The sequence below is a fragment of the Bombus flavifrons genome, chromosome 15 (assembly GCF_040668555.2).
Source record: "Bombus flavifrons isolate JBK064 chromosome 15, iyBomFlav1_principal, whole genome shotgun sequence".
NCBI lineage: Eukaryota > Metazoa > Arthropoda > Insecta > Hymenoptera > Apidae > Bombus > Bombus flavifrons.
The window spans coordinates 9,518,101-9,532,255 of NC_138456.1; the positions used below are offsets into that span (position 1 = coordinate 9,518,101).

At 35.1% G+C, this 14,155-nt stretch overlaps 1 protein-coding gene across 1 annotated transcript in view; it reads right to left on the minus strand.

The window, feature by feature from the left end:
- Positions 1–421: 421 nt before the first annotated feature.
- Positions 422–14,155, minus strand: part of LOC138187660 (uncharacterized) — a 92,137-nt gene continuing 78,403 nt past the window's right edge. Inside the window, exons 2-4 of the mRNA XM_069128653.1 lie at positions 9,083–9,346; positions 5,339–5,568; positions 422–2,416 (exon numbers count right to left, since the gene is read on the minus strand). Of these exons, the coding sequence (XP_068984754.1) occupies positions 2,081–2,416; positions 5,339–5,568; positions 9,083–9,346 (830 nt within the window). The 3' untranslated portion in view covers positions 422–2,080. The remainder of the gene's footprint in view (positions 2,417–5,338; positions 5,569–9,082; positions 9,347–14,155) is intronic.

Below are 14,155 nucleotides of genomic sequence, written 5' to 3' on the forward strand. Positions count from 1 at the left end.
GTTTACGTTACAATACTCATATACAGTACTCATAACTCCACTTTCATAATCCTTTGTGTATTGTATATTAAAGTATATGCATATATACACGCTACAGTACACTCTTGCACAATAATTTATCAATTAATATATTATTAAATCGACGAATTGTAAGTTATTTAAATTATAGAATTCCCTTTCTCAATTTTATATCAAATAGGACAATAAGATGATTCGTGATTTATAAAATTTTATTAGTACAATTGTGCGATAGCGTCCAAAAATATAAAAATTTCTTAAACCTAAATTAAAATAACATTAAATTACGATATACGATATACAAATATGTGGAATATTAAAAAATTTTAATGTCGAATGGCAATCTTACCTGATTCTCAAATTCTAGAAAGGAAGGTTTCAAAGTAAAAGAACATGAACAAAATTCTGCCTGACGTTTCTCTTTATTGTTTGAAATGTCATAACGATCAGATATGGATCATGTAAAATTACAATAAAACGTAAATATGACGAATTCATCATCGTGTATACATATACGTATATGTATATATATAATATATTTATGTATGTATATATAAATTCTTGTACGCCACCAAAAAGGATGCGTCGAGAGATCCAAGAGAAAAAAAAGAACAGTTCAATTATCCCGAACGCCATAAACGTGAATCACCCTATACTTCAACCGCCAATCGATTCAAATTTATGCCTTTTGTCGTTCGATACCAATCACTTTCTCGCTTTATTTTTTAATATTCGTAAAACGAATCACACGTCGCGTGATTGTGATATCACTCCATCCTCATCGAGATCCTAATGAATTCTCCTGCTTACTTTCACCGTGTTTACCCCGACCCACCCTCCCTTTTTTTTTTTTAATTACACACCGTCGTAAATCTAATTCACAATCATACACTATGTACAATGTCGCGTCTCGCGTAAACGACTCGCTGTTTCAATTAAATTATATTGCTATAGAGCTTTTTCATTTTTGCTTTCCATCTCCTCTACATGACCATCGATATACTTGAATCATATACTTCACGTACTTTATTCATCCTATGCATTTATTCACACGTATATTAACATATTACATGCGCGTACGTAAAATTCTCTCGTGGAATTATCTTTAACAAGAGTCTTTTCTGCATGAGCAACGAAATTTCATGGTGGCAGTGAAGAAAAAATTCGTTTCGAGGCTAATTTTCGCCTAACAAACGAATTCAAAAAGCCTAGCAACAGTAATTTTGTCTCTTCTTTTCTTTGTAAGATTTTCTCTTTGTCGGTGAAAAGTTAAGAAAAAAGTTTTGCCCGCGAATGTGACCGAGAAGACGTCTAATGCGAGCAATTTTCTGAAATACGATGAATTTCACAGTGATAGCGAAGAATTAAAAAAAACTCGCTTTCCTGGCTAATATCGGCTTAAAATTTAAAAAGGCTAATGAAATCTAATTTTTTTTAGTCTTCAGTTGCATTGAAAAATTAAGGAAATTTCTTAAAAACTGCTCGCGCGAAATATCAACGAGTACTTCCGCAGGAGAAACGAAATCACACACTAGCAGTGAAGAAAAGTTAGATCTTTTGGCTTCTTTCGATATTTGAGAGGCAACAAGCTTGGGCATATTCGATTGATAGTCGTGAATATGTTTTATGTAAATAAAACATTCGAGAACCGATTATTTCATAATTTTTCAAATACGTATTATTAAAATATAATTAGATATAAAATTACTCTGAATGCAAATCTTGTTATATATATTATATAAGTTGTACCACATGAGTTTCAAACACATGCCATTTAAAATTCAATTTTATATTAAAATCCAAATTGTTTATACTTTTGTTTGAAAGAATTGACTAAAACATAAAACATACAATTATCGAATTTTGGCACAAAATAATTCTTATGTTACTTTTAAACATTTAATTAATTCCAAAATAAAACTAATAAAGCATCTAAAACGATACAATATTTTTATTTATATTTCAATCAGAGTATACCCAAGCCTGTAAAGCAACATTACCGAACAAAGTGATCCCAGAACGATCGAACGAGCTCCAGTGGCGATTTCCAACTGGTCGTAGGTTAAACATAAGAAAATGCTAATATACCGTGATTAAAGGATCGCAGTAAGAAACAGCAGGTCATGACGAACAGGGATGGAAGGTTTACGATGCATCCGGATCTAGGCGGTTCTTGCGCCAGTCGTTGATTGCTGGCGGCCAACGTTGCGGTTTCCGTTCTCTCAAGCGCCCTCGCGTCCATGATCCCTGGCAAAGTGGACTGACAGCTGAGATTCAAAGTTCCTCCGGGGAAATGGTGTCGTTCCAGGCGTAGAGTCAGCCCTAGTCGCGTCGAGGATACGATGTTATCCTCTGAGGAGGCTGAGCTTGGCAATTCTCTGGTCAACACTTTGTTCACCTGTTGATGACAGAGGGTGATAGTGAGAGTGAGATGGTAGTGAGATGATCCTTGTCTTTCGAGGTGAAATTTCATGCAAGAGTGGAGAGATGAATGGCGAGTATACTAGAGAACTCTGCACTAAATTTTCTGGTTAATGGAGGGACGTTAAGATAACGTATTTGGATGACTGGAGAAATTTGATCAATTAGGGGATGCATGGGTTTAATGGATTATTAATGCGCAGTTTAGACACGAGCCATTTTAAATGTTAATTTAAATTGATAGGAATTAATTAATAAGAACCATTGATACAGATTAATAGATAAAATTAAGCTGGATACGGTTATCATAATTTCAACAGGATGATTAATTGTTTAAAAATATCGTTGAATAATTCTCTATCAGAATGTTATAATGCAGGGAAAAGAAATGAATATTTAGAATGCAAGTTTTTAAGCATTTATGGGAAATTTGAAGACGCAAAAATGCATAGAATGCACATAATATACAAAAGAATATAAAATATCCAAAGTAGAGTGTTTGTCATAATTCTTAGTAGATAAAACAAATTTCTATTTAAGTCCTGTGTCTTTAGTTGCGTGCATACAAATATCAATTTTCATAAAAATCCGTCTTCTATTAATAACAGCTCTTAAAACACCATCGCAATACGCAAGACGTTAACCGACCATCTAACTGAACTGACTTTCTCGGCTGATGGTTGAGGCAAATTTAATAGTGCAGCTTTCCGTCTGTTATTTTTTTTTTTTTTTTTAAAGCGAAAACAGCAGCTGAATGCACAGTAAGCAACTTTAAAAGTATGCTCGAGTCTAAACTGACGGTTTTAATTTCTCCATGCCCCACCACGACCAACTTTTTAAGGGGCCTGAATAAAGGGGCGCGGTCGCGAGAACACTAAACGAGCACCTTTTAAGCGGTTCCCATGATTTTATATCCTTCGCTAGCGTTGAATTTGCAATTCAAAAGCATCGCGCGTTCTCTTAATTTCCAGGACTTTTTACTCTCAATCCTCACCCCATTCCAGTTCAACGCTCGTTGTTTTACGTTGTTGCGTTTACGACACCGTCAATTTCGAGAGACCATTCCAACTGGGAAAGTTTCTACGTTTGCAAGTTTCTACGCCTCAATCAAAATCTATCAATTTTTTTGATCAATTTAATCGTGTTCCTGATCACTTAGCAATATTACAGATTGATGTACAATATTATCGGATTATAGACGTTTATGAAAATTAATGTTTTTATGTAAATCGATATATTTATTTTATTACATAACTGTTATATATATATATAACTGTTTATATACTTGTCACATCCACTAAATATTTTATATAGTTTTGCGTACATTGTATCTAGTCCTGACATTTTTGCATTTTGAAATTTCTCAGAAATGTTTGAGCATCCGGAGCCGAGTTGTTATTCCCGATTTAAAATAAGTAAAAATTCATGAAACGATTGTTCAATCCTTAATTCAAAAATAATTCAGTATCGTTTCTGTATATCGTCTCTCAATTAAAAGAATTCAATATTCATCATTGTTTTCAATTAAAATAATTCCACTTGAATAAATACTGTTTCCATTTTTATACAAAAAATTCTCCAATTAAGAAAAAACAGATTAAATATCCATGCATACCCATTACCTGTATTTTTTCTAAAAATTCATCCTTCAATACGTAATATTATCATTTATTTTCTATATTTAGGTATTATTTCTTTTCCTTGTTCTTCATATGATAAGTCTTGCGAGATTAGAGTTAAAATACCCTTTAAACTAAATTTTTCGATCCAGGTATCTTAATTCCATTTAAGAAAGCTACATTGACATTGAAATCTGTTTAAATGAGAATATAAAAGAAAAATCAAAATATCTCGTTAAGTTTCCTCCATCAAATCGAACTTTCGTCCGAGACACGTTTTCGTACTTTTAGTACTTACAAAAATACTTAATCAAACATTTAAAACAAACATACTTCAGAAAACCCGTTCGTTTAATGGCTAGAGAATCTTTTGAAAAAGGAGAACGCAATTAGGACAGTTCTAATATTGAAACAAGCAATGCGAAACATCGACCAACTCGATACAAGAACGATTCTTTAAAACAAAGTGGGACGGAATCATATTTATCGTCACAGACGATCGTTTATCAAGGCAACGATAAACATTGAGATCAGAGAATCGCCTGAGAGCACCTTTCTTCGTATATCTGGTCTAGGCGATACATTAGGATAGACTGCACCGTATTTCACATTGGATATCGTGCGATCAAACGGACCGCACGTACCTCGCGCTGTTTTACAGATAATAAATGTTTATACACGACATGCAGTGTGTTAAATCGCTAGAAACAGGGCAAGTGCTCGTTCATAACAGTGTCAAGAAAATTCAGCGGTTCTCAGCGGGTTAAATCGAGCCAGAATTTGTAAGAAGGATGACGACAGCTTGTTCTCGAGGATGCAAAATTTCGTTTGGATGAAGAATCGAAGGTCTAAATTATGATCCACGTTGAAAGGTCGAATGCTTAACAATGTGATATTAAGTGAAATAGAGTGGAATCGAAACTTCCAAAACTTTAAATTAAACGAACGAAGAGAAAGAAATAAAAATTAATTGAATTATATGAATGGTACTAAATTGTATTATAATTAAATCGATAATTATCCAATTTTTAATATGTGAAGAAATTCAACAGAATCCACTGTTAAAGCGTTGAACTAGATAAACGAACCCACAAGCGAAAAGACACATGAGGGAAAAATCAGAATCGCGGAAGGGAGTTGAGGAAAAAGAAGTGCGCCTCGAGCGAGTCGTTTTTTCAGGCCGACTACAATCAGGAATTCTGAAGTTCACGGATGGCAACGAAATGTCTCTCCAGGCTCTAATACTCGTACATTCTCATAAAACTCTTTCTTTCTCTTACCTCTTTCCCGTTGAGGATAAAGACGAGCTGGGCTGGAGGGTAGCTGGCCGCGGAACTGCATTCCGCTTGGAGTGTCTCACCCACTTCGTAAGACGGTCGAAGACCGCGCAGACTGGGTCGTTCCTTTGGCGGAATAGCAACGCTCATGTTTGCCTCGCCGTAGATCGTAAGAAAACTGGGCCCCTCCGAGGACACCTCGCAACCGTACGATCCCATGAGGTTCACCTTACCTGTCGTGTAAATTACTTTGTTACATCGCTGTTCTTTACTTTATTTTATTCGATTAATACATTGGTGACTGGAGCATCTTCGTACCTTCATCTTGGTCAATTTTGCTGAATCTTTTTCTTATGAATAAATCCTATTCCTCGAAAAGTAAAAGCAACCTTGGAAACTCAAAAAAGTATAACCTACCCCAGTAGCACAAAAATATTTTTTTCGAATATCGGAAAAATATTTTTCGAGCCACTTTTTGGAGAGATATCGAATACAAATATTATATGCATTTACGAATTAAATATTCGTTGAATATAAAAGAAGAGGAATAATTGAGAACCGAAGAGATAATATAGGTAGTTTCTGTTACTAAAGTATTGGAAAGAATGACTTTTAACCTATTTTAAATGACATGAACATTTTTCGGATGTAGATTTCATGACAGAAAATTCCTGTCGATATGGAATCAATAAAACAAGAGTAAAATAATACACATAATGGATATTGAGGGAAAAACAAAGCTTATAATCCATTCGTGACTGATAACGAATCCAACTGCATTTATATAACAACAATGTACGAACAATGATTAAAACGTTTAATAAAACGTATAATAATCATATGCACAGGTAAAAAATTCGAATAAATTGTATTCTCTGCTCGTATCGAATGGATTCACTGATGTCCTACCGATTAACGCGTGTTTAATTAATGAGCTTTTAAATTGAACAAAATTTGCATTCTCTGTTAAGATCCTGATTCCCTGAATAACAGTTAAAGAGGATATTTAAAGGAATAAATCGAATTAATCTGTTGCTCTTTGCTGTATCGAATTAACAATACTTCATTACCATGAAAATTAACTTCTTTCTCAAATATTACAATATGTCTTGCTATTGTTTCGACCTACTTATTTTTAACACAATATGACATTTTATGTATTCGTATGATATTTCCACAAAGATGGGAAATGCAACAGGATTAATTCAAGAATATTAAACAATTACGGAATAATATTGAAATGACGAGCCAGTGCTTTGAAATGGAAAAAGAAACAGAATTATTTTCTCACTTTCTATACCTTCGTTTATCTCGAGATATCAAGTGATTATTATGATACGGTATTACACTTTCTTTCTTTCATATAAAATCAGAAAGAAGTTGTTTTCAAATACTCTATGTCATCGCTCAAAAAATATATATTTCCGCATAATTCATAACTTCAAAAATTTCTTTTACACAGCCTCTCTATCGATCAGCCCTATCCAAAACCTTTCTTCGCGTCGAATCCATACGAACAATATCTAGATGAAACGAATCACTCCCAAGCATTTCTCGACAGCACCACTCTTAAAAAAGCCTTAGCGCAGACAAAATTACCATGCTGTCAGTTTCCTCTTTCACGGCTTACAACACGCTCTAATTCCTTTTAAGGAAACGTTCGATCGTTGCCGTTGCCCCATCGACGAGCTAAAACACGAACTCGTGCTTTTTTTGCGAGACTGATTCGAAAAGCATACTTCAGATTTTATTTGGATTTCCAATCGGTGGAACGTGACCCTCGAGGCAGTTACAAAATGTTTTCTGGGAAATCAATATGGTTATTTTGAATTACAATTTTGTTTCGAACGAAATTTTATTAGACAAATTTTCGACAATTAAATCTGGATATAGTTAAATTACAATATTCTGAAAAATCTATTTTTAAGCCTTTAAGTGTTTAATCTGTGCTGAATTAAATATTCGAGAGAGGATGGATCCATAGATTTTTACATTCTATAGCTTGATAAATTACAAAGCAAACAAGATATTATTGTACGAACAGAATCAATTTTCAAATATTTTAAAATAATCTTTTTGTTTTAATGAAAGAGCGATAAGAGGGCAATAAAAATACAGGTGAGACGTGTACAAGTTCAAGTCCTAAAAAACATGTTTTCTGGAGTAGCTTTTATTACTTTAGTGAGTCAGAGAACAAAGGGTTAATTCAATTTTCTTCGCTCGATTAAATACACCTTTTTCTTAAATTTAAGTAACAAGATTTGCAAAACGTCGGGAAACGTTGTTCTAGAAAAGCATCGTCGACGAACGAAGCTAAATAGAAAAGAATAAGGCATCGCGCCGTGGAAATTCATCACAAGATCAGCCTTTTCGATTATAATGAATTAAGAAAGTTACGCGGACTACTTTGAAAGCTCGAATGCAAGCACCTTGAAGATTAGAAACCTAATAGCAAGCGTAAGGATGGTGGAAGAACGTGGATCCTCGTAGACCAGTGAAAAATGGGCGGGAATAGAAATTTAATAGGGGCCAGTTTCATTCGCGACGAGGAAAGTTCGTTGGTTATTTAAGTGAAATTTCAGACAGCCCGTTAACTTTCATCGCCTGAAGTTTCGTAAGATCTCGCAGAATTACTGTTTCGATTTTAATCTAAGATTGCGAAAAAATCGAGTTTCAAGAAGATTTGTTTCTCCTGTTTCACGTTTGCTTAGACATTACGGAAAAGTATTGCAGTTTGTTATGAGGATAAAAGGAAGAAGATGAATTTTCACTGTTTGAGGGAATGAAGATAGTTAATTGCAAGATTGAGGAATATAATAGTGCAGATTATTTCTTATTATTCGCGTTTCTTATTGTATTTTGGATGAAAAACTTAAATGGACGTAAAAAAATGATGGGAAACGTGAGTTCTAGGTGTCTGAACGGCTAAAGGTAATTAAATGTAAAGCCAGAAATACAAATTCAATAATTTAGCCTGTATGATAAATGGATAAAAGATGATGGGAGAGATGTATGCGAGTTTAATGAGTTGAAAAGTCGGAAGAAAAGATATATTAGGACTGATAATGAAATTTATTAGAGTTAAAGAGAAAAACTTACGATTCTATATTTTACATTCTTTTTCTTAAATTTTCCTTGTAAAAGATTTTCATAAAATTAAATATCTTACAGAAACTACCAAGATCTGTTTTTAAAATTTCGCTTGTTTTATCACCAATCTCAATTATTATTATACCAAACAATTTTTTCAATTTCACTAACAATATTGCTTTAATTCTACAAAAGGATCCAGATAATATCCAAACGCAGGATGCTTCAAACCTCTCAGGAAAATTAAGAATCGAATTAAGAATGCGATAGGGCATTCTACTCTTACTTGCATTGAACTGCGCAAACCAATACAGAACCTGAAACGCGCAACCTCGTCGACATTCAATTCAGCTCGAAACACTCCCCGCAGCAGTTAACAATTTATCAACACTCGGTGCACATTAAACCGCATAATTTCTTGGTAAATTGCGCTGCTTTCGATGCTACAGCTTCACGACCTCTCGCTCGACAAACCCTCGACAGTCGATCGTCGCGCATGATTCACCTGATACACCCCTTTCCTCGAAATCCATCGATCCTCAGATGCTCGTGAATTTCCCCTCAGACTACGATCGCACAAGCAAAAGCCTCGTCGAGTACGCACGAACAACGATCGTTAAATCGAGCAAACGGGACAAATCGCGTTTCTCTACGAACCTCTTCGATTGTTCGCCTGTCCCAACAGCGTCACCTGTTTGCTGTCGCTCTTGTTCACGTCAACGTATATTCCATCAACGGAGAAATTACGGCCAGGAGGTCTCGAGCCTGGCATGAACCTGAAGAACTCAGCCCCATCCTTGTACCATTTCACGGAATACAAATCCTCACCGCCCAGATCGTACTCGCATTTTAGTATCACCTTCTCCCATCTTGGGTCCGCCATCTTCGGCACATCTAGCCTTAGAAGCTGTATGGAGGCTCCTGGAAAAATAAAAGTTTCGTACACGTTGAGAATTTTTGAAAAAAGTAATTGAGAATTTTAAGGTTTCACGGTGTAATTCCCTTAGGACGTGCGTGGAAGGGAGGGAAGGTCCTCAAATCGGAAATTCGAAAAATTATCCGATTTTGAAGATACGCAGAGCGTATGTACAGTGGTTACGAAAGGTATGCACCATTGTATTTATTGTAGCATACATATACCGATTAATTAGGTTCAAGTATATTAAATTCCACGTCATTTGGTAGTACGTTCATATGTTTATAAAACATTAAGTAATTAATAGTACCTTCGTATGACCGTAAACAATTAGGCAAATAATAGTAGTTTTATGCGACTAGAAATAAATCGATACTGTGAAAATGATATGCAAGATTTGCTAAAATAATGCTTCGTTGGTGAATAAGTGTGTGTAGTTTTTGTAGTCATTGCAGTTACGCGTTACAAAATTTTCTTTTACTGCTCGAATTCATTCCAAGTGATGATAATTAACTTATGTAAATTCGCCTATTTTTTCATCTTACTTTGTAAGTCGTTTTACGACATCAAGCGTCAATAAAGTTTTAACGGATATGCCGATATAAATTTTGAAAGTGGAGAAAAGTGATCGAATGTCTTCACTTTGATTCTCTTTAATATGGAGGGGTGTTTTATGGGGATAAAAAGGTCGAAAGTTGGTGAAAGAAAGGCAGTAAATTTCAAAGCTCCAGAGTAAAAGAGAAATTGGTTTCCATTGATGTTTGGTTTTCCTTGTGGAACTATGTTTGAGACGAAGAGTATTTCATGAGAGGTGAAGGAAGAGCGGTGAGCTTTTATCGGTATCTTCTACCGGTTTCCTGTAAGGCGAAGAATGTAAATAGGAGAGATAAATCAATGCTTGTGAGTTCGATGATTTCGGAACGTTGGGAGTAAAATTTTGCTGCAACGATCCCTTTCTCAGTGAAAATATTATATATAAGGAAAAAACAATACGCTGTTATCTGCACGTCAAAGAGATTATTATTCTTTAAGTTAAAATTAGTTTGCACTATTTTGTTTATTACGTGTATTTATTTCGTGTTGTCAAAGTGTAACTCAAAGAATTAATAGACATTTAATGTTACCAGAATTAATCTATAAGAAAATTTAGTAGTTTATGTAGCACTCTAATTTATATAATTTTAATTACTTTCGTTCAGCAATAGTTTCGTGATTCTACCAATCTCGTATTTTAACCAAAATTTAGTAATTGAAATTCACTCAATTACTAAACTTTATTCAATTCTCTATTAAATTTCGACACTTTGCATCTTGAACTGTGCGATTCATATATTTTACTGTCTTGTTCAAATCAGATACTTCAAAATATATACTTCACCTGCGCATATGCCAGACATGCTAGCACTGAGTGCACGGATATCAAGAGAATAGAACTTCCTTCCAAGAAATGAGAACTTCGTAGAAGTTCCTTCATAGCAGTAGCATGTACTCCTAAGTACTATCAGGATTCTAAACACATTTAGTTTATAACAGGATTTTAACGAAAGTGGTATACTTTAAAGTACCTTCATTACATATAATGAGGTCAAAAGTATTATACAGGCAGAAGATGATCGTTTATGCAAGAATAAATCAAAAGTATGGAATAAAATTATCTCATTTCTAGCTTCATTTCGGAGAAAATCGTCTTTGAAACGCGTAGAATTAATTCTCAATTAACTTCATGGTATTCTTACTTTTTAATATCAAATTGGCAGATGAATCGGTATAGCACAATCCTAGCTACAATTGGAAAAACAATTCCAAATTTTTGGTAAATGGAGTAAATGCATTAGGCAGGCAAAAGATTCACGCAATGGATTTCTCGAAAAAGAAATTTTGTATAAAAGGTTTTCATTTTACGCATTTCATATCCTTTCGCTCGAATAATCGGCGTTATTCTGATTAAGAGATCACCGGGCGAAGCTGCAGAGAATATTTAAAGCGTTGAAAAAAAGCTAGTTCATTAACGAACGGCTGTGTGAAAGATGTAAATGCGACAGAATTTGTTCAGCTGGCTAGTCGTGTAAACAAACGACAAAAAGTTTGCATTGAAAGCAGCTCGCCCCTAGTCGAACTTCGTTTATCGGTTGGCTGAGCGCAGAAAAAAAAATAGCAATTATCGGCGTAATGAGTGGGTGTTAAAAAAAAAGAAGCACAAAAATCGTGGAACTCCGAATCTCTACAAGGGAATAATTTTCTCTCGTCCTTCGATCGAGTGTTTAACGCGATTGCATTAATTTGTTTATCCCCCTGCTTCGCCGAGCAATCGTAGCGAATAGCCTGGCTAATTAAAAATATCCGATCGACGAGGTTCGTGTAATTATCGTCCTCCAAAAAGCAATCCAACAGGCTCCAAAATGGGTGTTGCTTGGAAATGGCGTCACGATATTCCCTTTTGCAGCCGATTGTGCGATTTTAACGCGTCGACATTTTTAGAATATCGTTTGCATACGTTTCCCAATTGGAGAAAATGGACGCTTGTTTGATTGCATAACATTCCTTTGACTTGATTTTACCGATATCGGGAGTTACTGTACGACAAAATCGCGGTAATTTCTACATTTACCTAGCCCATTCGGATTTTCACATTACTCGAGATTTGAAGTTTAAAAGAAGTTATTTATTTTTCGGATCGTTCCTATTATATTCGGCTGGTAAGTATTTTTATTAAAGACAGTAATTCGCGTAATGGGTGTGTGTGGGGGATAAATAAATGTTGATCATTCTAATGATTTCGTTTTCACGGTTACGAAACCGGACTACCAGGATTATTAATTGTCGAAATTCCTCTGCAACTCAAGTTGCTGAACTCCAAACTATGGGATAACCCTCTTCAATTTCACGTGAGCCATTTTATCGCCGTCCTCTAGGGACCATCTAGAGAAGAATTCGGCGACCAGTGCCAAAAACGATATTCCTGGAGGCTGTAGCACTCGTTCCGCGTCAAATCGCGAGCCAGCTACGTGCCACTTAAAACAATAACCTAGTCTGTCGTTCACGTCCACACAGAGAGCGGGTGTAAAAAAAAGGAAGGAAAATGAAAAAAAGAGGAGGGGGGGGGGAGTATGGAACGTGAAAAGTAATTCTGCAGTCGCGACGTGCGGCTAAAACCGTCAAAATGTGCGAGATCGTAAACGATTTCCAGATCGTACGAATTTGTCATGCGTTTGGCACGTGAGCCGAACCGCCAACGGATGCGATAAAACCGCGAGAACAAGCGGAATTACCTCGGCCCATGGTATGGAGGAGGCAATCGCGACGAAACGATTGCGTCAAAGGCGTCAAAGAACTGGTTCTCAGTATTAAGCAGGCGAATGGCCAGACTATTGTTCTTCTGCTTTTTTACTTTGAAAGTAATCGTATTTTACTTGGAATTCTGAAATGATTCTGTAGAAGTTCTCAGTTGGAAGTGTCGTTTTATTTTAAGAGCCCATTCGCATTTGAAGACGTAGTTTTTGAATGGATCTTAGAATAAAAATTGATTACACGGTTGTAGATTAATTTCTTCGAAAGTTTAAATAATATTGGATTTCTTAAAAAGATTGCAGAAGTTGGTGACAAAGCCGCGATTGTTCTATATAGCTATCGGGGATTGACGATGAATGAAAATAAATATTTTGAATATTTCTCGAAAAATGAATTACAAATATAGAGAAAGCCTCTTCGTTACTGTAGTTACATTCACCAGGACATATACATAACGTTACACTTTACAGAATTCTGAAAATGAATCATTTTATACTATTTGTCTGTTATATTTCCACAATATATTAAATGAAGTAAATATAGAATATTTTACAAAGAAATTTGTCGAGTTATTTATTTTATATTACTCACCTGTACGGAATATTTCTAATGTATTATTAAAATATTTTGTATTCCCACCAACAGCAATTACATTACATTTTAAAATTTACATTTTATCTACATCTGATTTACATTTGCAATCTAAACTTTATCCACACGTTCAAATTAAAAATACGCTGTCAAAAGGAAACATGCAGAATTATTTGAAAAAATTTATTCACCGCACGTTCACCTTTCATATACAGATATTGCATTCCCAAATTTTTCGCCGCACAAATTTGCTCAGCGGCTTAACCATGGTTGAAATTCATTCGCGCTTTCTGTTTGGCAATACCTCCAGCAATCCGTCAATTAACGGCATAAAGAAGTCGTCCAAAGGCAATAAAACGGTCGTAAAGCCGTGATTGTTGCACGCAGCAATCTCTCCAGTATTTCTGCAGTCTGTTGAATCTCTTATCGTGCGAGAAACTGTGCATTGTTAGAAATCTTTACTCTCTGTTTACGATCCGACGCGAATAGGCTTATAGTTTTATGGGCGAATCGTAAACGCAGAAATTTCTCAAGCATCGAATAACTATTGCCTGAGAAGCAAATTTATTTGCAGAAATTTCAACTTCTGGTCGATATTCTCAATTCTTCGAATCTATTTGTACGGTACATCGCAATGTATGTGAGAAATGCGGTGAGTCTTTATTTGTGGCGATATTTTTATGAAAAATGTTTTAATTTATAAAAATAGGAGCAATTTATATACGGGAAAAGAACACGACAAACTATTAAAAATTTCGATAGTTAATTATACAGGATGGTTGGTAACTGGTAGTACAAGCGGAAAGGGGGTGATTTTAAGCGAAAAAAGAAGTCGAAAATATAGAATAAAAATTTTTCGTTTGAGGCTTTGTTTTCGAGAAAATCGACTTTGAATTTTCGCTCGGTACGCGTGCGGTACGTTATAACGGATCTCA